Source organism: Haliotis asinina, chromosome 1 (genome assembly GCF_037392515.1).
Source record: "Haliotis asinina isolate JCU_RB_2024 chromosome 1, JCU_Hal_asi_v2, whole genome shotgun sequence".
Taxonomy (NCBI): domain Eukaryota; kingdom Metazoa; phylum Mollusca; class Gastropoda; order Lepetellida; family Haliotidae; genus Haliotis; species Haliotis asinina.
In genome coordinates, this window is record NC_090280.1 from 93,786,644 (window position 1) to 93,813,490 (window position 26,847).

Genomic DNA, 26,847 nt, shown 5'->3' on the forward strand with positions numbered 1-26,847 from the left:
TCAAGATCTCTATCCAAAACACCTGGGAGGTGGTGTCCAGACAATTTTTTGCTCTCCAGTAGGCCACAGAGGCACTCCTTGGATAGCTTCCCTATCAAAGACACCTAAGAGACCTCTCTTCTTCAGATGACAGAGATGATCTCACGGCCGACACACAATGAACTAGACCAGGAAGGGAGTCCCCAGACACACTTTCTCTCTACAGAAATTCTTTTTTGGCAGACATATGATACGTTAGACAAGGAAAGATGTCTCCTGCCAGAATCACAGGGGCTGTCTCAGGCCATATGCTCAGTCAGCAAGGGAGGTGATCTGCAGTCCAACCCACCACTAGACTATGGAGGCAACCCTCTGTTTGTGTGTAACCCAGAGAGACCCAGTTGATGTACCTGCAGTTTGTCCACAGCATCCTTGGTAGTCTCTATGCCGGCAATGTTCATCTGACACCACAACACAGCCTCTGCTGAGATGAACGTGTTGATGGTCAGACCAGGCTGCTTGGGCAGGAAGGCGAAACCAGTCCTAGAAGAAAGGGATGGTGGGTGATTAGTAGGTGAACTTTAGCTACTACGTTCAGAACAGTGGATATGTTTCCTCATATTTCTGGCTAGTCAGTCTTTTAAATCAAAGAGCAGAATATCTGTGAATGGCTAATGCTAAGGGAAGCTACTCTACACAGGAAGTTAATTCAGTCTAAAACCACTGTGCAGTCTGGCCTTCTACTCCAGTCAAATCTGGGATTCAAACTTAGAATGCATTTATCTTTGCATGACTAAGGAAAGCAAGTAAGTGCACACTGAGAAAAACACAGGAGCACATGTCCCTCTACTCTAGTCAAATATGGAATTAAAACACAAGTTTAGTGTATCCTTGAAAGGCTAGAGGAAGCAAATCTACACAGCAAGTTAGTTAACTCCCCACAAAATTCTGAGTCATTTGTGTATTTGGCTATAGTTGTAGGAAAGTCATATTCTTCTCCTAGGTAACACATGAAGGAAGACATAAAAGACGCTTCAACTGAACTATGAGTCCTCATCCACTTACTGTGCATCTGTGAAGGCCTCTATCAGCTTGGCAGCAGGAGTACTTCGAGACAGACCTTCTTCCTTGGAGTTGCCCTTCTGACTGCAACACCCAACAGGCAAAATACATTCAGAGACATTCCATTATGGTCAAATCGAAGAAAAAAGATCATATGGTATACTAAAACTTTGAGTAGGTGAGTGAATTTGGTTTTATGCTGCTTTTAGCAGAAGACAGCAGAAAGAGGCTTCACACAAAGCACCCTTGGGCACCTGGACTGGATATCGGCCATATACAAATATAAGCATATTAATAATAATATAGTAATGTGTGGAAATGAACTCTGGTCGTTATAGTTTCATGATTGAATGCTTTCAGTACCATCTATCTCGTTTCAAATGGTGTAAATTAGAGAAAGACAAAATAAGTACACAACAAAACATATGTGCATATAGTTCCCTAGCTTATGCTTTAAACCACTTCATTAAGACATTTATGGTTTTACTGGGTTCTATGGTTTTCTTGCCTTTATTCGTTGACATTAGATAATGATCCTTTCCCCACTCACCTGTCTGTCTCCTGTTTGCCAGGGCTGGTCTCTCCACTGCCAGCTGTTCCGTCTGCCTGGAGCTGTCAATGTAACCAGCCAGTATACACACATAGCCATACAGTCTGACATAGCTCCTTACTGAAGCTGAAGTTCATGCTGATTTTGGAGGTTCATAAATATATGCTACAAACAAAGAGTATTAAAACACCCTAAAATTTGATACTCATATATAATCATACTCTGAGGTAAACACAACTTTTTGAGTGCTTAATGGGCACTTTAAACAATATGTTAGAACTTGCAGTGAAGCAACTAATTCAATATTCATAGAGTTTGAGTAAAGTCAAAAATTTTCAAAAACAGCAAAAAACAAGTGTTCAGCTCTTGGATGGTTGCTTGTAATTAAACAATAATGTTTTAATTACCAGCAATGGGCTCACAACTATCAATAATGTCTGACAGAAAACTGAGACAACATCTGTTCCTCAGGAAAGATATTGATTTCTTGAGGAAGGTCACCAACCATCAACACAGAGGCATTAAACAACACAGAATGTTAAATAAGTACAAAACTGAACAAAAGTACATGTTTTTTATCACACCGATCAAGTATGTATTCTCAGCCTGTTTGTTTATGTAGAATGGTTAACAAAGTATTCTAAAGGCATATAATGGAAGCAATATCTCCTTGGAAATATCCCTGTATTATACCAAAAGCATATTGCGTGTGGAAGCGAGTATTGGATGATACACACAGCAAGATTCATTCACAGGTTGCATTCACTGACCTTTGACCTGCGAGCCTGATGGGTTCGCTTGAGTTTGTTGATGGTCTCCAGGTAGCGGACGAAGCCTGAGATGAGAGTCTTCACTTCTTGGTGGGATCTCTTCTCATAGATGTCACATCTGACAGCAAAACTCCACATAATCATTTCAGACTTTGAGCATCTCCTCACATTAAATATTTGACAGTTTTCCTTGAGTATTAAGACACACATTTTACCTCTCATGCATCCAATGAGTGGACATTTGAAAAAATATTACAAATCCATATATTGCTGTTTCTGGAATTTTCTATTTTTTCACAAGCTGGAAGCATTGGTAAACATAAATGAGTAAATTATGCAATTTCAAAAGGCTATATAAGTAAAACTGCAAAATGGTGTAATACTAACAGCCTATAATAAGGTTTCTGCAAAATGTCTTTTTGAGTCATGTGTATTTGTATGCAGTGCTTATTGAGTTACAGGTATTTATTTTGTATGTTTTGCAGCATACCTAGAGCTTTAAGTAAATATTAACAATTCACAATAATCACATCCTATCTGGTACCCATTCAGTGTGGGTGAAGTGAAGGATGTGTCCTTAAGAGACATCAAGCAAAACTAGTCTTTCAGTGTGGAGCAGGACCAAAGCAATGAATACTGACAGTTGTCTAATTAGTCACAGTTCCCATGATAAACACAGCTATCATTGTCTGTCTACATAGAAACATGAGCCCCTTACAAGATTCAAGGTCGTGATATGTCTTTTACAGAAATGTCTTGCATCAGCTCCCATCATCCTGAAAAGGCTCCCATCATCCTGAAAAGGAGACAACTCACCTATGATGTCCCTCTATGATTTTCTTTGTTGCAGAGTTGTTGCTGGGCAACAGGAAAAAGCGACTGCGCCAGTACTTGAGTGACTGTAGACAAAAGACCAAGATCCCATTCAAACACAAGTGTAACACAAAAACAATTTTTTTAGGTTATGAGGCAGCCCTGGACACTTTGTACTTCAGTATAGCTTTGACTGATGACACATAAAGAGAAAACTGATGCTGAAGACAAGTTGGGATCAGCAGACAGAAGTTTTCTTGATTGTTGGGTTCAAAACCTATTCCCAACATCCATGAGATCTAAGCTCCACAAGACCTATGTCCTGACCTCCATGAGATCTAAGCTCCACAAGACCTATGTCCTGACCTCCATGAGATCTAAGCTCCACAAGACCTATGTCCTGACCTCCATGAGATCTAAGCTCCACAAGACCTATGTCCTGACCTCCATGAGATCTAAGCTCCACAAGACCTATGTCCTGACCTCCATGAGATCTAAGCTCCACAAGACCTATGTCCTGACCTCCATGAGACCTACAATCATGACCTCCACAAGTTTTATCTCCTTGACCTCCACGAGGCTGTTCGTGCCCTCCAAAACATCTATGTCTTGAACTCAAGTCTATTTTCTTGTCCTCCATGAGATCTACAATGCTGACCTCCAAGAGCTTTATGTCCCTCCACAAGATATATGTCCCATACTTCCACAAGATCTATGTCCCTCACTCCTATAAGACCTATGTCCCTGACTTCCCAAGATATATGTCCCTGGGCCTCATAAGATCTTTGTCCCTGACCTCCACAAGATTTAGGTCTTTGACCTCCACAAGATCTATGTTCAGGATCTCCACAAGATCTATGTCCCTAACCTCCCAAGATCCATGTCCCTGACCCTCAAAAGATCTTTGTCCCTGACCTCCACAAGACCTATGTCCCAAGACTTCCACAAGATCTATGTCCCTGACCTCCAAAAGATCTTTGTCCCTGACCTCTCCAAGATCTATGTTCTTCACTCCACAAGATCTATGTCCCTGAACTCCACAAGATCTATATCCCTCACCTCCACTAAATCTATGTCCTGACCTCCATGAAATATAAGGAACTGACCTCACTCAGTCCTATACCCAAGGCCTCCCTGAGTACTATGCCCTTGACTTCCACAACTGCTTTGTAGTTGTAGCCCACTGACCTCCACAAGACCGAAGTCGCCCTCGCCGCGAGTGCAGATGTAGTGGTCCAGGTGGTTCCACACATAGTTCTCCAGCTTCTCATTGCTGAACTCCGTCCATGACACATCGTAGCTGTACGAGTCTGGGGCCTGGAACCGGTACAGGTACTTGAAGTGCAGCTGTGGCTGGTTGTGCCTGAAATACGATGAGCATGTGAGTTTAGGTTCAAGATGATTTTAGCAATATTCCAGCTATATCATGATGAAGGACACCAGAAATGGACTTCATATCTTGTATCCATGAGGTGGAATCGAACCTGGGTCTTCGATGTGAGGAGTGAATGCCTTAACTACTAGGCTACCTTATGATTACACAATGCCATTTAGAAAGTGGTCTGGTAAGCTACCCTACCACATAGTCTGAAATACAACGGTCGAGTCATCGTCATTGAGAATAGGCAACATGTACGAGATACACAGAAGGGGTGAATGTACTGTCAAGGACACAGGCTAGTCATACAAAACCAACTGCCTTTGGAGGTCTCACTTGAAATGATGCAGTTCCTCTACAATATCAGAGACTATTTGCATGACAACACTTCCAGTGTCTCATTCAGCCACAGGACTCTCCTTCTCAAGATGATAAATAGCTGAGATGAACTCAGTCACAAAGTAAGTTGGTTTGAATGGTATTTCATTTACAAGGTCAAGGCTGAGGCAGACATTACTCCATGAATCATTAATGTAGGGAATTTGCACCACTGGATCCTGGCAATGTTAAGGGGAGCAACTCTGTAACAACACTTTCCCCTTACCTTGGTCTGTATCTAGTGACTGTGATGGTTGGCCCAGTCAGGTTCAGTTTGTGGAAGATGCGCCCAATACTTAGGTAATATTCTTCCTGAAAACAGAATCAGTCCTTGCAGAGAGTGAAAACTTCAGTCTTCATTTAACTCGGCAATATTCTACTTGTACAGCAACTGTCAATAAATAACTGAGTCTGGACAATGAGTGAGCAAGGTTTTATGCAGCTTTCACCAACATTCCAGCAAGATCATGGCAAGGGACATAAGGGAGGGACTTCACGCAATGTACTGATGTGAGACTTTGGGATGACAAGCAAATGTTTTAACCTCTAGGCTACCCTACAACCCCAAGTCTGGACAAGTGAGTGAGTTAGGTTAGTTTTTTGCCATACTAAGCAAAAAACATCATGAGCATCAATCTACGCAAGTGGGATACAACGACATGAGTTATCCAAGTCAGTGAGTCTGACCATCCAATCCCATTAGTCACCTCTTACGACAAGCATGGGTTACTGAGGGTCAATTTTAAACAGGATCTTCTTTGGTCAAGTCTGGATAAAACAAGGTAAGACGGATAGTATAAGTGACATGTATCAGCTTGTCATACTCTTTGCCTGGGTTGACTATGCATCACCGTAGTCTGTCTCCGTGAATATTATCTTGTAATATCAATCACTATTTGTCCATCTTCATTGTATACATGTCACACTATGTCAGGATACAAGTGCATTTACCGATTGTTCGACCCGAGCCCTGGCCCGAGTGAGAACTGTTGCATGATGGTATTGTGGACTTGAACCAAGAGTTGTATTCTCTCTTGGGGAACTGGACCTCGAGAACTTGATCAACTGGAACCCCTGGATAGAAACAAGTGAATATGTAAATTTTATGGTAATTTTGAATCTCACCACCCAAATAAGGAAGTTTGGAAAGTTTGGAAAGTAATGTCATGTTCTCGTTCATCTGAACAAGTCAGACTTTTTACAGTTCTTGAAAGTTTTGCGTGTTTCATGCATCTGGATGATGCTAATCCTCATCCTGCCATCTCCATTCTAATGACTTCAGTCCACAATAGAGAGTAGTAAAAATCTGAATTTGAAAAGGTTCACTTCACAAAAGAATTGATTTCACCTCTTTCTCCATTCGTGGAGGATTTACTATGGGTGCATATAATTTCATATGTTCACATTTTGATGAATTCAGATACATACTGATGTTAATCATTACTTATATATTTCATTAACACAAAAAAGTATAGACAACAGTATAGCTGTGACATCATCATTTGAAAAACAAGCCCTGCCTTCTCTAACATCAGCAAGCTGAGAAATATGTGTTGAAGTGAGCACATCCTGCTTCCCACTTTGGGAAATGGAGTAAGCTGTAGATTTACGTTGCTTTTAGCAATATTCCAGCAATATGACAGCGGGGAACACCAGAAATGGGCTTCACACATAGAACCTATGTGGGAAATTGGACCCATATCTTCAGTGTAATGCTTGAACCACTTGGCTGCCCTACTCCCCACCTTATATATTTATAACGTGACAAGGATCAGCAACTCACAAGACTTCTCCCCTGACTCCACTAAAGTTTATTTACAGATATATATGTATAACTCTATATTGTGTGTTAAGTTTGGATAACCTAGCATGTATAGTTTTGTTGATATGCTCAGGACAAGATAACCATCAAACACATTTCATTGTGTTTCCATAAAAACAGCTGAAAATAAAATTCTGATTAACTTCAAAATAGCAGAGTTCACATCTACTGGTGATGATTAACGGGTGTGAAGTGTGTTGAACCTTGCTTTGTAAACACTAAGAGATATTCTCTGGACAGTTTGGAGACAGAAGGATGACCCAGTTCCAGATAATTTATCAAGTAAACAGGGTATTTACTCCCGTGTCTATTTATGTATGAGTTAATGCACTCTTGGGGGAATAACTTGCATTTTGGATACTCTTGTTTCAAAAATTGAGTACAGTGGAAGCTGTCTTACTCTGACCTTAAGCGGAGACGTCCAAATGCAGCCCTTACCTTGCAGAAAAGTATAAAATAAGCAAACAGACAGTCTCGGGCATTCTAAGAAGACAGGAGTATTAACGCAACCAGTTTGAGATGAATGTCAATGGCGACTAAAACAGACGACACAAGGGGACGTTTGACAAGATCAGTGTAATGTTACATAAATGGTTTTCCCCTGTGCGAAGCAAGAATATGCAAAACTTTGTACTGAATCGGCGGTTTGCACAACGCAAACAAACCGACCTGAGGGACTATTTCTGCAAGTAAAGCATGGCCATGCTGTCAAGCAAACCACTGAATAAATACATTAATCTATACAGTACATGTTTACTTGTTCATTTGTCCATTTATTCATTTAGTTGTGTCTTTCATCATAAAAGTACTGAGCATGTGTATCTCCTGGTCAAGGGAGGTAACTCTTGACTCTCATCAGTCCAATTTGGACTCCTCATAATTCAGACTCAAAAGTCAGTCCCAGTTGAGTCCGAATTAGACAGCTTCCACTGTACTTTCACACTTAGTTTCTTATCCTAATTTGCTGATTAACAAATCTAAATTTATGGATATAGATGCTTCTCAATAGAGTTTTTAATAAGTTTTTAGTAATCCTTATATTGCCAAATAGTTACAACTCATTTCTCAGCACTATGATGTAATCTGTATTTTGACTAATCAAACATCGCGATGAATCAATATCACACTTCTTTCAAATTGTCCTCAAAGTCCTGAAAGTTTGATGGCCAGACCCTATGCACATGCTATGAAAAGTAAAACAACTTTCAGCTGTATCTCCAGTTTATTTCCAAATTTACATCAAAACAAACACCCATTTAAAACTTGCAACATTTCACATACTACTTCTTGTTTCTTTCTTGTAAGATTATCCATGGGCTCTTTGCTTGCCAATCATCAAAATTTGTTTCCAGACATGATCACTGTTGTTTTCTCTTCACCACAGTGAACGTTTCAATTAGGTTAGGAAAAAAGTCTGTACATAACCACTGAACCACATCAGACCTATCATAATGTCCCGCATTATGGTTGAGCATAACCATTCACCTCACGATGTGCACCTGCCCTGAAGCAGTATAAGATTTTGTTTTTGATAAGGGTGACCCATGCAGCCATTTTAAACTCTCTACATGGAAGTCACGTGATTACTACAGTAAACTCTGGATAGTGGCTACGGCTCTAATAGCATATGTATATACAGGCATTGCTTAACATTTGCTAATGCTGTTATAGAGTTTGGATGCCATGATGAATTATCATACACAAGTCAACTTAATTAACTGAGTAAAGTATGCAAGGTATTACAGACCTATTGGGTGGTAAGTGATTCTTATGCACATATATATATAGGCATTGCTTAACATTTGCTAACACTGTCGTAGAGTTTGGGCACCATGACGAATTACCATATGCATAAGTCAAGTTAGTTCAACAAAGTAAAGTGTGCAAGGTATTATAGACCAATTGGGTTTTTAGTGATTCTTATGCGTTTTTTGTGCTCCAAGATTTATAATTGAGTAAATGTGATTCTTTTTGTGTAAAATACACAAATAAACACCTTATCTGGAGCTGTGGGATGGATGAAAGGACAGAATGAATTAGGAGATAAACATCATGTGTTGGCCAATTTCCGGGTGTTATTGAGTATTTGAAGCACGGGAATGCATTTGGAACCGACGGCGGCAGCCGGAGGTTTCAAATGAAATATTCCCGTGCTTCAAATACTCAATAACACCCGGAAATTGGCCAACACATGGTGTTTATCGACATTGTAAACAAAACAGTAAACAAAGGGGGTTTTACTGTCTGCACTCGTTTACATCGAGTATGAGTACAGCAGTGAAGTGTCATCAGCTGGCCGTTTCAGCTGGTTCCCAAGGTAGCATCTATAGTTGCTCATTTGTGACGTCATTCTAACTTTACGTGACAATATGATTTGAATGACGTCACCACTGTTGATGACGCAACAAAACAATTGTTTACGTGTAAATACACAGTGAATAGTCTTGTAGTTTCCGGGAATCTAATACCATTTGATCATGTTTTTCAACCAATCAGATTACAGAACACAGTGACTTTTGGTTTACAATGCTATATCACTTCGTAAGCATGGGCATAAAAAATGATGTTCGCATTAAGCACAATACAGTAAAATATAGTGTGGATACCTGAGCAAGTCGCTGGAAGACCAGTTCCCGGAACACATGAACCGTGCTGAGGGGTTTGCGGCGGAAGAACGCCTCGTCCTCAGAAGGGGGGTTTCTTCTGATAAATTAAACAATAGAGTTAACATTCGATATGCTCACACCCAGAAGACAAAATGAGATGCATAAATTCAAAACACAGAATTGTTAAAGGGATATATGTCATATGACATTCATTCACTGACGTTCAAAATAGCAGTCTCACAATGAGATCGTTTTCAAAAACAACAATAATTTCACAGTCAGCAAGTAGGATAACAATGTTTGATTTTTGTCTGAAATCTAAAACAAGATACAGTGTTCAAAATTAAGGGTGTTCCAGGGTCGTCAAGGGTTGTGACTGTACTATATCACTGAAATATTTGAGAATTGCATGATTCATTCATATTGCTACAGCTGGCCTGTCATGGCCTGACATATATTAGTAATTTGTTCACCCAGCTAAAAATGAGTACCCAATGGGATAAGTCATGACTAATTACCATCCAGCACATCAAAGACAGCTTGAGTTCTCTAGGATGATAATATCTATGACATTTTATGAGTTTGGAGCATGCCCATGCAGCGTGGAGTTCAGTCCTACGTAAATGGCCTTATTATTTACATTATAGTAATTTGAAAGGATCCGGAGATCCTAATCCTTTTCAGTACTATATCTGAAATTAAGGAACCAAGAATGTTCAACTTCACAATGTGGCCATGACAAAGACCTCAATGCGTTCACGCTTAATTTTGAGCACTGGGTTTTCATCAAGTCCTACTCTCTAGCTATTTCAGCATTGACATCATCTGGCAGCAGGTTATAGTCAGACACCACGTAGTCGTATTGAAGGCTGCGCTTGTCGGGGAAGAAGTCTGTTGTTGTTGGCAGCGATGCTGGGATTGTCAACGACTTCCAATCAACACCTGAAAATACATTTGCCATTGTGAAGATATGACCTAGTAATCTTGGACCTCTACACAGTAATGTTTGACCTGCAAAATCATAACTACCACACCTGTTCCTTATAACTATCGTAACACAGCTGCGGAACAATGATGATGACGTCCACACTGACTCATGAAAATTCTAGTGCTAAGATGACAGTAATTCTTGACATTACCATAGACATATGACAGTCATAGTTCCAAGATGATCGTAACTCCAATACTTTGACACAGACTCATGACAGTCGTAGTGCTAAGATGATCGTAACACTAATACTTTGACATAGACTTATGACAGTCGTAGTGCTAAGATGATCGTAACTCCAATACTTTACAATAGATGTATGACAGTCACAGTTGTAAGATGATCAGAACTCCCATACTTTAACTTAGACTTATGACTGTCGTAACGCTAAGATGATCGTAACACAAATACTTTGACATAGACTTTGATCAGTTGTTGTGCTAAGATCATAACTATTCTGACAAAGAAGTAGGACAGTGGTTGTACTACGATGTTCATAACTAGTATACTTTAACACAGACTAGAGACAGTTGTAGTGCCAAGTTTGATTGTGACTTTTATACATCAACGTAGTGAGATGTGAGGTGAATGGTTGTGCTACAAATTGTAGTGTTAAGATGGTCGTAACACCTATACTTATATCAGAGGTCAAGCACTAAGATGACAGAAACTATAACTCTTAAAACCTTAGACAGTTGTAGCTTTATAACCTCTTAAAGGATCAGGGCTACATCATCTTGAAGGAAACGACCATGCATGCTTGCAATAAACACACCTTACCTGTTTCTTTGAACACACTGACTTACGTAGTCTTAAACCAGCTAATACCACCATACATTATTGTTCTGCTTAAATCTGACAAATTTTGCATTTACTCCAACACCTGGATTCTGTACTATTTTTCTTCTTTTTTTAAAACTATTTTTAATGCCATGTTCCAAAATGATTAAGACTTCCAGTTATTATTCCAGATATCTATGGCAACAAATCTACACTGAAATCCTTTGAGAAAATATCAGATAAAATGATCTGTAGTTTTCATGTCTGTAATGTGACTGTCAGCTTAAACTACATAAATTTTCAAAACATACAATGAGTAGTAAGCTAATAGCACAGATTCTAATACCTCTAATCAAACAGGAAATATGTAGACATTATAAACCTTATGTATTTTGTATTGTAACTATGATACATTAATGATAATAACAACTAACCAAGGACTATTATGCAAGGCACATTTTCATGAAAAAAGTAACTTTTAAGAAATATGAATTCAGTGTTTGAGAGGATAGTTATTGGATTGTGATACCAATCATTTCTGATCATGCTGCAACATCGTGTAAAATGTTTCATTATAAATACTGACGGAAATCTAATCACTGATTAAAAAATATCATTTGTAGTAATACATATTTCAGCTAGCATAATTAAGACTGACTCAGAGAAGACAAAAATCAGTTGTATTATTTTTTGCATGTTCACTATACAGATGTCTCATCCCTGATTAAAAATAACACAGGTATATTAAGCAACTATAATTATCTCATTCTTCTAATACTAGATACAGTATGAAACTTCTTGCTGTTGTAATGGTAACCATGGCAACAGCAAAGTCATTCCATATCACTATGGTATGTTAACGTTTTCATGCAGAATATTCTAATGGCTGACTAGTTCCATGCATTAATTACAACTATATGCAACATGAAGAATATGAAATAAAACTAAACCTTGTCTAAAGAAGACTACTGTGGTTAATGTTGCTATGGTAACAATATGATCATTCCATGCAAAAACAAAATACAAAAAAGTCAAAACTTCCATTGGTGTTACCACTTCCTACACTTGCAACACTAAAATATGATGAAAGTGACTGTTTCCAGGGTAACCTGCTATATCTAATGCCACATAAGTTACTATTAACGCTACATTATTACTATTGACTGTATCTAAAGAACACCGTAGCAATAATTGATGTTCTCACTAAACATGTGTTGCTATGGTGACCGTTTCCTTGACAACCAATTCTGTGTTATGTCACATACTCCAACTATATCAAGACTGATGATTAGTGTAGCTGCCAGGCTGGTATTTATTATTTCAGTTTGAAATTAGTCAGCATTACATTAGCTTATGTTCCAATACTGTAAGAAAACTGCATCACTGTATAGGTATATTCATTACTTACAAGAGTGCCACTGAAATAAATCAGTAACACAGCTACATATTATCTCATTCTTTCATTGTGGGCCATGGCATAACAAATTTGTAATTATTGCATTTCTAGTGCTGATTATATAGTAACACATCTGTCTTGGAAAACTAACAAGACGACAAAGTCATCAATATTCCTAAAATACTCTGCATGAACATGTCTATTAGTTATGATCATGTCAAATACTATGGTATGCACATAGCAAAGTTAGAAGAGAGTTTTGAAGGTTTGTCAGTTCTGCTTTTAATTCCAAAACTACAAAAAGGAAACAGTTCACCAGACCTAGCCATGTGGAAAGTTTGGTGAAGAACTAGTGATTGGTTTTAAAGCTCTGCTCCAGTAAATAGTACCACACCAATTTCAGTTGAAATCATACACATTGCCATGGAAATGCAAAAAATAAGCTATTCAGTAATCCAACACTACCAAAAGGCACCAGCTTACCACTGGACCTACCTATGTGCCAAGTTTGGTGATGAAATACAAAACGGTTGTAAAGTTCTGCTCCGGAAAAGATGAATGTTCTTGGACGCATGAATGCAGTTAATTGTCAGTCTTGTATTACCAGAAAGAATATGTTATTATCTGTCAACTGTGCACTATATATAGCCTGAATGTGATAACAGTCATATCATAAAAAAGAACAGATCAATTAAGTGTCGTAAAACAGTAAAGAGTCAACATTGCAGAATGAATGTCAGTGAGCCTGACCACCCGATCCCGTTAGTCGCCTCTTACGACAAGCATAGTCACCTTTTATGGCAAGTATGGGTTGCTGAAGGCCTATTCTACCCTCCAGTTTCACAGGTCCATGTGGTAATGACATGCAGTTTTGGAGTTTATTCACTCATACATATAACTGATTTTAATTGGACATCATTTCCTAATTACAGTAAAATCATCACTGTACAATTTTCCAAAGCACGATTATCCAGAAAGTGTTTAGTAAAGCAATAGAGGGCTATAAAAGCCATATGGTCAGAATAAAATGTCAGTATCTGGTGTGACCACCATCAGTATCGAAAGAGCTTGGCAGAGGTGATCCATAGAAGAACGGAATGTGAGTTCATGCATTGATAATGTCATGCAGGAAAGATCCACTGTTGACGTTGATGAAGGCTGAAAAGTTCTAAGCCTCACTGTGAAAAAAAGTTACAAAGTCCAGGTTTGTAATTTATTTTTCTACATAGTCTCCTTCCAAGTTCACACACTTTTGCTACCGATGCTGCAAGGCCCGAATCCCGGTCAGGAAGAAATCTTCTTCAGCTACCCTAAAAAAATCAGTCACAGCGGAAATGACATCATCATTACTTGCAAAATGGCGACCGGCGAGTTCCCTTTTCATTTTGGGGAATAGGTGGAAGTCAGAAGGAGCCAAATCAGGTGAATAAGGAGGATGGTCAATGAGTTCAAAGCCACAATTGCGGATTGTTGACATGGCCACCACCGATTTGTGAACAGGCGCATTGTCTTGGTGGAAGAAGACACCTTTAGCGATCATCCCTCGTTGTTTGGCTTTGATTGCTTCTCGCAACTGGTTCAGTAGATCAGCATAGTATCTGCCGTTGATAGTTTGACCTTTTTCAAGATAATCAATGAGCAGAATACCCCTGGAATCCCAAAAGACTGATGCCATCACCTTTCCAGCTGAAGGAACAGACTTGGCTTTCTTCGAGCTGGTGAATCAGGATGCTTCCACTGTTTTGACTGTAGTTTTGTTTTTGGTTGAAAGTGATGTATCCAGGTCTCATCCATGGTTACAAATCGTGCCACAAAATCATCGGGATCTGTTTCAAAACGACGCAAATTGTCAAGGGACGTCTGGAACATGACATGTTTCTGTTCTGCTGTCAAGAGCTTTGGCACCCATCTTGCAGAAACTTTAGTCATTCCTAATTCGTTGGTGATAATATGCTCAACCCTCTCATGAGAGATGCCCACTACACTAGCAATATGTCGAGTAGTCAATCGTCGATCATCCATCAACATATCGAGCACTCGCGTGATGTTTTGTGGAGTGGTTGCTGTTGAAGGCCTTCCTGAGAGTGGGTCATCATCAAGGCTTTGTCTGCCACGCTTAAATTCTGCAGCCCACTTCTTTACTGTGGAAAATGAAGGAGCATCATCCCCTAGAGTGGAGACCATGTCAGCATGTATCTGTGTCGGGGACATCCCTTTCTTTTGCAAGTACTTGATGACTGCCCAGTATTCAGTTTTGTCCATTTCTGACGATTTCAGAGGGTAGGTTTACCAAAAGAGCTGTAGTTGAGATAAAACTATTAGTACGTTTGTAGTTCTTGTGTCTATGATTCACTAAATGATTGTCCTCATTGGTGGCAAACACCTGTCTCTACCTGGTGGGGAAAAAACACTCAGGCTGAGAACTTTTCAGCCAACCCTCGTACCTGGCCACACAATGACATATTGGCGCAATGTTTGATCCAATGTATGTATAAACATGAATGTCCATCAGCTCATCTGAGAAGAAACAGACACTCATGTAAGAACAAAACTGTCCTCCATCTTGCCCATGGCCACGTCACTCAGTGTCTGCACCATTGTAAACATTCAGCCCAATGATGTTAGTTGAATTGTCATATCTAACTGGGCTTCTGGCAAAAAGTCTGACCTGCCGTAGCCAACTGCACACTGATTGTTTGGAGATTTGGCGCAGTCAAGGGATTTAGGTTGTTGTGGATGCCAAAGTGCCGTGACACCTCATGCTGCAATACGACTCCTTGTAAACGGTCGATGGCATTGTATGAGTGAGCTTATGTCAGTCTTGGCATTTGCTTGTTGTCTATAGCAGCTTAAAGCAATGCAAGTGGAGTACCACTGATGTGGTGTTTGAAAGAATGCAGTCATAGGCTTCAGTTCCCGCTGATACTCTTTTTCATGATGCAGGTGCATTTCATGTAGGGTGCATTACAGCGATTCAATAAAAATGCAAGTGTAACGTTACATTTTTGTAACATTTCTTTTTTTTAAATGTTTTGTCATACAACCGTACCCCCAGATGCTGGGATTCATGGGATGCTTGGTTTGTTTCAAATATTTTCCTAAAATTCAAATAGTTCCGATGTCAAGGTTTATTTTTTCTGAGAAAATAATTCTGTAAACCTTCAATATTACATGACTTGCCATACAATACAAGATCATATCAACCTTGCAATAAATGTCACTAGCCATTCAATGAATAGATCATATCAACCTCGTACTACAGGTCAGCATAGAACAGTTAACAGTCAACATTATGACTAGCCAAACAATACAATATCAGTTCAACCCTGTACTAATGGTCCAGTTAGAATTGTAAACAGTCAATATTACATGACTCACAATACAAAAACAAGATCATATCAACCTTGTATCGCTAGTCATCACAGAACAGTAAACACTCAACATTGCATGACTAGCCATACAATTATGAGGTGTATCATACTTGTACTCCTAGTCATTGTAGAACAGTCAATGGTGAATTTCATATAAGTAGTCCTGCGCTACTAGTCATCATATAACAGTAAATGATCACCATTACATCACTAGCCATACAATTATGATATCATATATGTCCCTTGTACTCCTAAGGCATGGTAGAATGGTCAGTATTATTTTACTACCCATACAATACAAGATCATATTAAACTTGTCCTCCTAGTCATCATAGGACAGTCAATATTACATTACTAGCCACGCAATGCAAGATCACATCAAACTTTTACTTCTAGTCATCGTAGAACAGTCAATATTACATGACTAGCCATACCATACAAGATCTTTTACTGCTAGTCATCATAGAACAGTCAATATTTCAAGACTAGCCATAAAATACAAGATCACATAAAGGTTTTACTCCAAACCATCGCTGAACAGTCAATATTACATAACTAGCCATACAATACAAGATCACATCAAATTTGTATTCCGAGTCATTGTAGAACAGCAAATAGTCAATATTACATGACGAGCCAGACAATACAAGATCATATCAACTGGCAGTACAGCAGTATACATGGTGAGTAAATGAACTATCCTAGTCTAGGACTAGTCAAATGAAGGTGACAATGTAGCAGTCTGAAAGAAAGGAAAGCAGAGAGATATTAGTTGCTGTAGTGATTACATGATGATGCAAGCTCACACATCTACATCCAGACAAGCTCGGATAAGCTGTGGCACACAAAGAAACCACCCACAGTGGGCTTTACACATGAGCTGGCAATACCAGTTCTATAATGGCAGCCTGGAAAAAAAATACTTGGACATACTAACCTAGGGATGACAGCATGAGCATGTTTGCCTAGATGGGGGAGAATTCACAGGGGTATTTTCAAGATATGGATCCAACCCAGGAGTTGCAGTGATGCTGTGTCTCTATTCCCATACCTACTTTGTGGTCCAGACTGGATTATGTACAGACCACGAACATACAGCTGGTATATTGCTGAGTGTGGTGTAAAACTAAACTCATTCTTTTTCATGAGTGCTTTAGATATTACTTTGTCAACAGAAAAGGGGAAAAGTGAGTTTGATCAAAATGTCTGTTGTATCCATGCTAATTTGCTGATGAAGGCGGAATGACTTTTTGAGGCAGGTTTCATGTTTATAACTTTGATGAAACCCACAAGAAGTGGTACTGCGGTGACATACCAGAGTATCAGACAGTGTGAACCGGAATTCTAACCCATTATCTGGCCCAGAGCTGCAATGATACACATATTAGAGGTGTGAATCAGTGCTGTCCATTGTCAGCCAAGGCAAATTAAAATATTTGTTGCTTATCAGACCCACAATATTCCACTAATATGAGGGCAGTCTCTGAGCAATAGAGTTTGAACCACCAATCCTGAGAGTGACATCAAGAACATCAATCTTGTATATGATGACTTTTATCAATCGAGTCAATCATGCATGACCTTTTCCCATTAGTCAACTCCTCTGACAAGCATGGATGGCTGAAGACAAATTGCAATCAACCTTGTACTACATGATCAACATTAAGCTGTCATGGAAACTGAGGGCCTAGATTCTGGACCATCTCTTACAATATTCCTTGTAAACTAGCAAATAAGTGAGTGCCTTTTACACTGCCAGTGGCAATATTCCAGCACTATCATAGTGGGGGACACCAGAAATGGGTTTGACACAGAGTAACCATATGGGAAATTGAACCCAGGTCTTTGTTGGTACAAGCAAACACTGTAACAGTTGGTCAACCTTACTACGCCTGTCTTAAACATTACACAGGTTGTCTTACAAGAAGCACACAAAACCAGGGCTCTGTTGGACCTTCTTTAACAGATTAAACTTCTTCATAGAGCAGATATATGGAACTGATGATCCATTTAGATCTTCTGTTTAAGCATATTCTGTCTATAAAGCAAAAGGTTATTGTATCTCCTTAGGTCCATCATCAAGTGTTTCGTTTCTCATGGACACACTTGGAACAACAATGAAAGGTCAATTGTATTTTTCAAAAAATTCAGAGAATTGGTCTAAATTCTAAATTCATACAAAACTGAACCAAATAATCCATTCCACAAAACCATATAAACAAACATTCAGATTATAAACGACAGAAAATTAGTAGGAGATACACGTTTGTGTGCACGGAAGCTGTGTACAAAGCTGATTAGACATGATTCCAGCTATAATATATTAAAAAAACATGCAGATGCTGTTAGTCAGGAGTATTCTTAATGTTACTAACATATATACTGAACAAAACAAATTAAGCATCATGACTATTTTTAGGCATTATAGTTTGTAATGACAAGAATTTCATATAAATATCGCCCAAAATATTCAAGATCCCTAACTTCTTTTGTAAGTTTTGTTAATAAATACCCCAACTTCTCTCAACGCAAACCAAAAACAATCATGCCGAAAAACTTCATAATCATGACGTATAGGGATATGCTGCCTCTGTCACCTGTTGCCCAAGGCTCTCAGATGTAAATCTGACAAACATTCTGCCAATGCAAATATTTCCACAGCAAAGTTCCTGATATTAGATAACGAAAATTCTTGTTACAACACTCAGAACTATCTGTTGAGAAAAATCAAGGTGTCACAACCTCCAAAGCAAGCATCATACAACATTACAAAATTAACTCAATTGAGAGTAAAAAAGCAAGTACGAAACACCAAAATATTACACAAATGTTTCCTCTTGGGTATCCCAGCATCCTCATAAACAAAAATGGAGTGACAGTTAAAAACTTTCAATCATGACAATGATGTTTCTGTATGCATCAGTATGAAAATTAAGTTTATTACTTTATCTTCTCAATTCCATATTTTTAAATACACTTTCAGATGTGAGTACATTATCATCTTTTAAATGAATTTAACAAAGACACCCCCCAAAATGCTAAATATCAAAATAGAAATGATTTATAAAATGATTTGTGGGAAACATAGTCAAGAGGAAATATTTTACAAACAGCTGTAAATGTTCGTTCCTTGCATGGCAGGTATTCTTCCTATACTGGACAAAAATAGTTTGGGATATATGTAAATTTTGAAATAATGAATTATAATGTAATTATTCACCGACAAACTGATAAATCATCAATCATGAAAATAGCAGTATCCCTAACTTACTTTGTTCAGTATATAAACAGCAGCTTTGGGTGAATATATCTTCCCAATACATTTTCATAATTTGAAATTTTTCCAAAACAGCTAAAGTTCTAAATTTGAAATTACTGAAATTGACACACAATTATTTGCTAAGTTTGAATTTACTAAAGCAAAAAGAAAAAATAACTTAATTTCATATATAATAACATTTTCAGCAAATTCTACATTACCTGAATGCAATACTTTGATACCAAACTTCATCTAAAGTCAAGACTTAAATTCCTCAACAGACAAGGGAGACAACTCTAAACTTCACCAGGAGAACCATCCATCTAAAGATGCTGCAGACATATGCCACGACAAGGCGGACATTTACAACCAACACTCTCCACGCACAATTGAAAAGCAAGCCCATGTGTACTACACTAGATGACCAAGATGGCGGAGGAAACAGTGAGGTGAAGATCGTACTTATTCCTGCACAGAAAGTCTGACTGCTGGGGTCAGAGGTTAGAATGGGCTTGATGAGCTGAGAGTCAGCTCGCTCACGCTCCACCTGTGTCAAAGGTCGCCAGTCCCACCCTGAAAGCAAGTCACATGTACAAAGGTTACACAGTTCAAGGTCACTGAATCGGTCACATGTCAAGGTCAGGAATGACTGAACATGGTGACAAGAGCTGGAAAAGATGCTGTTATCATAATACTTATATCTAGCTAGATATCGTTTCAAAGTAGACAATGATTCTATGGTAACAGTCATTTCAAAAACATTAAACCATTTACAATTGATATGTATATACCTCTCAGGATTCGCCTATAAACATTAACACACATTTTTATCACTAAAGTAGACAGACTTCAAACCAAAAATCCAAGACATCATGATGCAGAAAGTGTTACTTTATCAGAATGATCTATATCTAATACTGGATATTCTGAAAATATATCTAGTAAGTCCTTATATATGTATATTTAACCATTATACATGAACACATTATAATCATGATAATAGGATAGAATTTGTCAAAATCATAATCTCACAAATCTTCAGCAAAAATTCTCCATGCCTTTGAACTTGGACACATGGAGAGATATGCAGTTATGGACAAGGGGACAAAACATGCAACTATCATGCATTCAGACAATCGAGACAATATACATGGACAAAATGTGTTTTGTTTGCTTAATGACCACACATCAGCATTCCACTAATATGAAGGCAGCCAAGTCCGACCACCCAATCCACATAATCACCTCGTTCCACAAGAAATGGTTGCTGTGGACCAAGAGTATCTGACATTTCCATTTGATAACAACTTGAAAGCAGGAATATATTAAAAATACTATCAAGATGGAATACCACAGAAACACAAATTGAGATGAATACAAAAAGTTCAAAAGTTTCAAAGATTTTCACAGAAAGGTTCCTTCATGCTATGAACAGGCAATACTCAGGTTTTACTCATGGAAATGATTAACATTATTTGAGGAAAACTACCTGTTAAATATCAACACAAGTAAACTTAGACATTTCTTAAATGATATTACGTAATAGATTACACAGTTATACACAAGGAAGGACCATGCATTCAACTGAATCTTATCAACTAAATCGTAAAAACACTTACAGAAAATACTACAGCAACATGTTAATTAGTCGATTAGCTGATTGATTAAGCATAGCATTTTAGTTCTTGGTACATAACACACAACCTTAACAAACATGCAGATACATGCAGGTTCAAAACAAAACAAGAAAACAGAACATCCCCTGAACAGTACAAGAATACAGTACATAAATATAATACATGTAAACACATGAATGATGAACTCTTTCAGAAAATCAAATGTATCGCCTTACTACATCAGAGTAAGGATGTCATGTACGATGTTGTGTGGTTAGTAGTATCTACCTGTTGTCATGTCTGGACTCCACGGTTGCTCTCCAGTCGGACCCCATAGCCAGAACCCATCTTGTGATGTCATCTGACCTCTTGACCCACAACGACCTTGACCCATAAACACATTCATCATAAGTGGCATTTTTGGAGGTGTAGCTATAAATATGAAGAAGTCATTACACAGTTGTTAAGTGAGTCTTAATTAACAAACTCATTTTGTTTGTTTACAACACTACACGCAGCAATATTCCAGCTATTTGACAGTGGTTTGTAAATAATGAATCTAGACCAGACAATCGAGTGATCCTCACGATTGGGATATGATGACATGTATCAACCAAGCTGCCAATCCCACAAGTCGCCTCTTAGGACATGCATGGATGGCTGAAGACAAATTATAAACCTCCAGTGACATCACTCTATCAAACGTCACTTCAACCCAGATTAAATCTTGCTTCCTCAGGCAATTATCTACATAATGTCCCTCTGACCCGGGCAGTATCTACATAATGTCATTCTGACCCAGGTATTATATTAATAATGCCCCTCTGCCCTGAACATTATACTTGTTTTGAAGAATATGATCGTAAAATATGACATTATTAACAATTTCCAACATGTAGTGCTGACACTCGGTTTTGAACCCGTAACCCTTCGCTGATGGCTTGGTGATTTTATGTGAAGAATGAGATTATTTCTCGGTATGAAATGTGTATTTCTCACATGGCAGGTAGTGTGGGCAGCGCACGTGGAGGGCACAGTTAGCGGGTACGAGGCACGTGCACTGCGCGTGCAAGGCAAGGCCAGTCTCATGCTAGTTGGTTTCATCAATGAATACCAAATGTTGAAATTATGTAATACTATATTTCTTCAGTTGGTTTATAAGTTGGATAAAGCCTGACCCCTGGGCATTATGCAGAAGAACAGCTTTATCCCATACTTCTGACCCGGATTTTCACGTACTGGGGGAATCAGTGTTTGTTTGCTAAACAACAGTTAGAAAATGGTGTACACATCAAATATGAGGTGAAAATGGGTTTAATGATAGATACAATGACTCTAGGCCAAGACAACCTTGTGTATCACCTTAAGGTCCATCCTCGATAATCTTCGGGGTAAAAGTTCTGATAAATCTTGACTTGTACCCGGGATGCATCTACAATAATGTTACTGCCTCCCTTTCCTGCCTTTACATCCAATCAGGTGTCTATGCTGGGAATTTGAGTACACCAATCACATGGCTTCTAACCAACTTTCACCTCTTTGGTAAACAGTAATGGTAAGAGGTAAGAGGTAGAAGGGGTTGTTCGTTTTGTTTCAGGTTTTGAAACAGCGATTAAACCATGACTGCAGCAGCCATCTTTGTTGACACTAGCAAGCTTGGTTGTAACAGCTTACCTGATTGGCAGAGCAAGCAAAGGGAAATAATAAAATTACCCTGGAGATCATCGAGGATGCTTAAGGCCAGGCGATGTAACAAGTTAAGATTGTTCTAACTTCTTTTGGTATGAAGTGATTAAGGGGTCAAACCACAGACCTTCCACTCTCAGGTTCTATCCACTGGCCCATAGAAGCGGACCACACATCAATGAAAATAGCAGCATTGAGAGAGTGAGTGACGTGGTTTTAATACTGAAACATGTTGATGGCATCATTGCAAGTCAGTTTATTGCAGAGCCGAATGTTGTGCAAGTTGCAGTAGTTGACCATGTTAGTGAAACCAAAAGCATAGGTATGGTGCCGAAAGACCAAGCAGCGTAACTGTGGCCAATCCGGGATTCAAACCTACAACCTGTTGACCCTGGCTGGGACTCACCATACTCCCCAGAGGATGATGAGAGGACGTGATGGAGCGTGGACATTGTCAGGCTGGAGTGGCTGGGAGACACGTTGTTCAGCTCTGCTAAACCGTCCAGGCTGTGAGGTCACACAATAAAACACAGTGAGTGAAATATTTTTCGCCGCTTTTAGCAATATTCCAGCAATATGAGAGAGGGACACACCAGAAATGAGCTTCTTACATTGTACCCATGTAGGGCATGAAATGGGTCTTCGGAGTGACGATTGGAAACTTGAACCACTAGGCTACCCCACTGCACAAGTATACATGTGACCAGCTGATGTTGAGGGTCAAGGATAACTTGGTAAAAGTCTCAATTGGTCAATTCTATTCAACATGACTAAAGAATGAACTTGCACGCTTGACAAAAGAGTATGGTGACTGGAAACTTCAAGAAAACCCAATTTGATACGGTTGTTTTTGTCTGTTGTCCAACCTCACAATATTACAATCATTAAAGATTTCGTACAGAAGATCTTCACATGCTGTCAAGTTTATGGGACAAAATTCTGTGCGTTAATTTGGAGCACTTGTCAAGTCTCTTGAATGCTAATAAATCCCTACCCGTGATCTTCCCCGATATCTTCCAGACTCTCCTGCCGAGACACAGACCTTCGTTTGCGTGACTCAACCGCCATCTGAGCACCCTAGAAACAGTCATGTGACCTTGACCTTTGGCCAATACTTCATATGTGGAAGGACATATTTCATAAGTCTTTGTGGAAAAAAGCTCAGGAACTAGACCTTTGATAATATCCCCAAATGAAATACATACTAACTAATGTGATGGACACAAGTCACTACCCGAAATGGTAAACTCTATACCATGTTCACTCAGGGGATGTTGGCCTTTGATGTCTTGAATTATTGTTTTATATTCTGTCCTTACCAAAGTCAGGTCAAAAGATATAGATGCAAGATGGAATGATACCAACTGACCTTGACCTGCTAACCTTTGTTGACCTACTGACCTGTATGACCTCTCTGGTTGGCTGCTGAACAGGGAGGTCGTCTGTATCATCAGACTGTCCTGACCCCAGGTAGTGATGTGACTGGACAGCTGCACCCTGAGGATCTATGTGATGGGGAAGAATATGTTCAAAAATATTTTTACAATTAAACTTATGATGTTTCCTTTCCATTACAAGAGAGGACATGCTAACCGTTTCTGTTATCATTATCCACCAAATATAGAGATATGGCACAACAGCACAACATCCAAGGAACAAAAGAATGGTGCTCACAAAGACTAAATGATTATTCCGGCAAATCAGGATTTGAAAACACTATCATGCCTGTCATGCCCAAGGGAGACAACTCTTTACAATGAACTGTAGAATGAACTGGCCGTTTGTTGCCCCTCAGTTTAAGTGGCCGAGATAATTTATACAAAACAAACCTGACAAGGTTATCAAATGGTTCACCTGTAGGAAAAGCATGGATCCATCGTCTGCGGTTCGATGTCATCTTGAAGCGCATCCTTGATGGCGCGAAGGGGTTTATGAGGGCCCTCTGGGGACGATAGTTTTGCAGCCGATGTGAGAAGCCAACTGGTGATCCTGCACTTCCAACCACGGGACGACTGAAAAGGAACTCCTCACTCTCAGAGGAGTTGACAGACTCACGACTCAGCGTCTTTTCTGAAAACGAGATGATGGTAAGAAACAATATTCCAATCAAATGCCGCACACAAGAGATTTTGGCTCAAAAGTTTACTGATGATTTACAATTTTAACTCGAAAACTAATAAAGAGAAAATACTCAGCGAAACGTTCATAATAAAAACATCGGGCCAACTCTGTGAGATTTTTGCAGAAATTAGTTTAACAAACAGTCATTAAAATTTATACAAACCTGTAGAGGTTATGAAATTTTTGAAGAAAGTCCTCCTTGGGGTACATATAAGCATTTTTGTGTCCATTAAAAATCCCTATGACAGTTGTAACTATTTTGATAATAAAATATTTACAAAACAAAATTTCATTTTTGTCTTGTGAGACCACCCTTACAGGGCCCCTGAGTGCCCCGTACAGCCAAGAGCAGGTAACTCTGGCCGTCTACCTCGCACCTCATTCAGACAGAATGAGGGGAGGAGGGTGGCCGTACCCCAAGGAGGACTTTCTTCAAAGAATTCATAACCTCTACAGGTTTGTATAATTTTTTTTCAGAAGAAGTCCTTCTTGGTCTACATATAAGCATTAAACAGACTCCCAAAGATAAGCAATAGGGAGTGGTATTCTGTCTGACAGCACAGTCCATTCGATCGAAGTGCGAATCTACAACCATACAGAAATAGAAAAGGCACCTACCTTGTCAGCTGACCGCTGATGTCAATCAAGGCAGGGGGACATGACAAAGCTGAGGACCCGCTTGTCAAAGCTTATATGCCCATTGGCTAAAAATTGGGAAACCCCAAAGAACAAACCCCGCCCACCCAAATCAAAGTTTGGAGATCTGAGCTAAGGGGAAACTCACCAAACTGAAAACCTGTCCATACCACATTAGCAAGCTAAAAGGGGAAATGGATAGGAAGTAAGGCACCAAGCCAAGCGAAGGCGTGACTAAAAAACCATCACCAACTACCACCACCAATCAAATGGGAACGGATAGTAACCCACAACCAAGTGCAAAAACAGATATAGTCAACAAAGCTTAATCAGCTTGAGAAGCGCTACTCTGTCCACTGCGGAGAACTGACTGACAGAACCGAGCACGCTGTCGTGAGTGTCTGTCCAGTTGGTAATGCTGGATGAATGTGCTTGGACGGCTCCAAATAGAGGCTGAACAGATCTCCTCAATGGGTAGAGCAGCGGCATATGCTTTTGACGTTGCCACTGCTCTCACAGAGTAAACTTTCAACCCCTCTGGGGGAAATAAGCCCTTATGTATGTAGGCCATGCAGATTGCCGATACAATCCATCGGGATACTGTCTGTGTATTAGCCGGACAACCAGCTTTGCCACCGACATAACAGCAAAATAGCTGTTTCTCCTTAAAGAGTAAGGCTGTTCTCTTAATGTATGCATTAAGACTTTTCCTAAAGTCCAATACATGAGCCCTATGTCGTGTATTGTGAGACGACGCAGGAAGATCAGGAAGATCGATAGGTGCTTTCAGATGAAACGAGTGATCAATCTTCCGGCGGTATGAATCCGGTAAGCGTATGCTAAGCCCATCCTTATGAAACACAGTTAGTTCTGGGTCTGAAGACATGGCATGTAAATCGCCAACACGTCTACCAGACGTAACCGCCACCAAGAAAGACGTTTTCCAACCTAACAGTTGCAATGACAGGTAGGCCAAGTCATAAAAGAGAGGAGTGGACAACCAATCCAATACTATAGACAAATCCCATGGAGGACTTGTCTGTCTAAGGACCAGACGCAGTCTGTCCACGCCTGCAAGAAAACGCTGTACCAGGGGGTGTTGTCCCAACATGGCACCTTCGACAGGTATGTGAAAGGCTGAAATAGCCAAGGAGTAGCATCGAATCATAGAAGCGACTAAGCCAGATTCTAAACATGACAGTAAGAACTGCAGTACTTCAACTACAGTCAAAGAAAAGGGATCGAGAATCCCTCTATTTCCACACCAGTGCGCATAACAGGCTCATCTATCCTCACACTGTACATTCGTGGAATCCCTCCCTGAAGCCAGAATTGTGTCTGCAACTGATACAGGAATTCCGCTCTCTTGGAGACAATTCTGGACAGTGGCCAGGCCACCCACTGAATCCTGGGATTGGGGTGAGGCTGGCCGTTCTGGGATAGTAGGTTCTGTCACCACGGTAATAGTACAGATGGCTGCACTAGCGACCTGAGTACTACCGGAAACCAGCGTTGAGACAGCCACAGAGGTACGAGAAGCACTAGTAGCTGTGCTGGTTGGGTGGCAAGCTGAGACAGAACTTTGGAAATCAGGGGAATTGGCGGAAACACCCACAACACCCTGTCCGTCCAGTCC

General features: G+C 39.6%; 1 protein-coding gene across 2 annotated transcripts in view; it reads right to left on the reverse strand.

The window, feature by feature from the left end:
• LOC137255580 (GATOR complex protein Iml1-like) overlaps positions 1 to 26,847 on the reverse strand; it is a 67,243-nt gene that overhangs the window by 14,253 nt on the left and 26,143 nt on the right. For both annotated transcript variants that reach the window (XM_067793016.1, XM_067793007.1), the window contains exons 19-34: positions 24,309 to 24,524; positions 23,856 to 23,959; positions 23,449 to 23,531; positions 22,861 to 22,961; positions 21,057 to 21,152; positions 19,615 to 19,725; positions 10,156 to 10,300; positions 9,359 to 9,455; positions 5,882 to 6,004; positions 5,157 to 5,242; positions 4,363 to 4,537; positions 3,178 to 3,260; positions 2,362 to 2,479; positions 1,592 to 1,653; positions 1,045 to 1,125; positions 390 to 522 (exon numbers count right to left, since the gene is read on the reverse strand). In XM_067793016.1, coding sequence (XP_067649117.1) covers positions 390 to 522; positions 1,045 to 1,125; positions 1,592 to 1,653; positions 2,362 to 2,479; positions 3,178 to 3,260; positions 4,363 to 4,537; positions 5,157 to 5,242; positions 5,882 to 6,004; positions 9,359 to 9,455; positions 10,156 to 10,300; positions 19,615 to 19,725; positions 21,057 to 21,152; positions 22,861 to 22,961; positions 23,449 to 23,531; positions 23,856 to 23,959; positions 24,309 to 24,524 — 1,814 coding nt within the window. The remainder of the gene's footprint in view (positions 1 to 389; positions 523 to 1,044; positions 1,126 to 1,591; positions 1,654 to 2,361; positions 2,480 to 3,177; positions 3,261 to 4,362; positions 4,538 to 5,156; positions 5,243 to 5,881; positions 6,005 to 9,358; positions 9,456 to 10,155; positions 10,301 to 19,614; positions 19,726 to 21,056; positions 21,153 to 22,860; positions 22,962 to 23,448; positions 23,532 to 23,855; positions 23,960 to 24,308; positions 24,525 to 26,847) is intronic.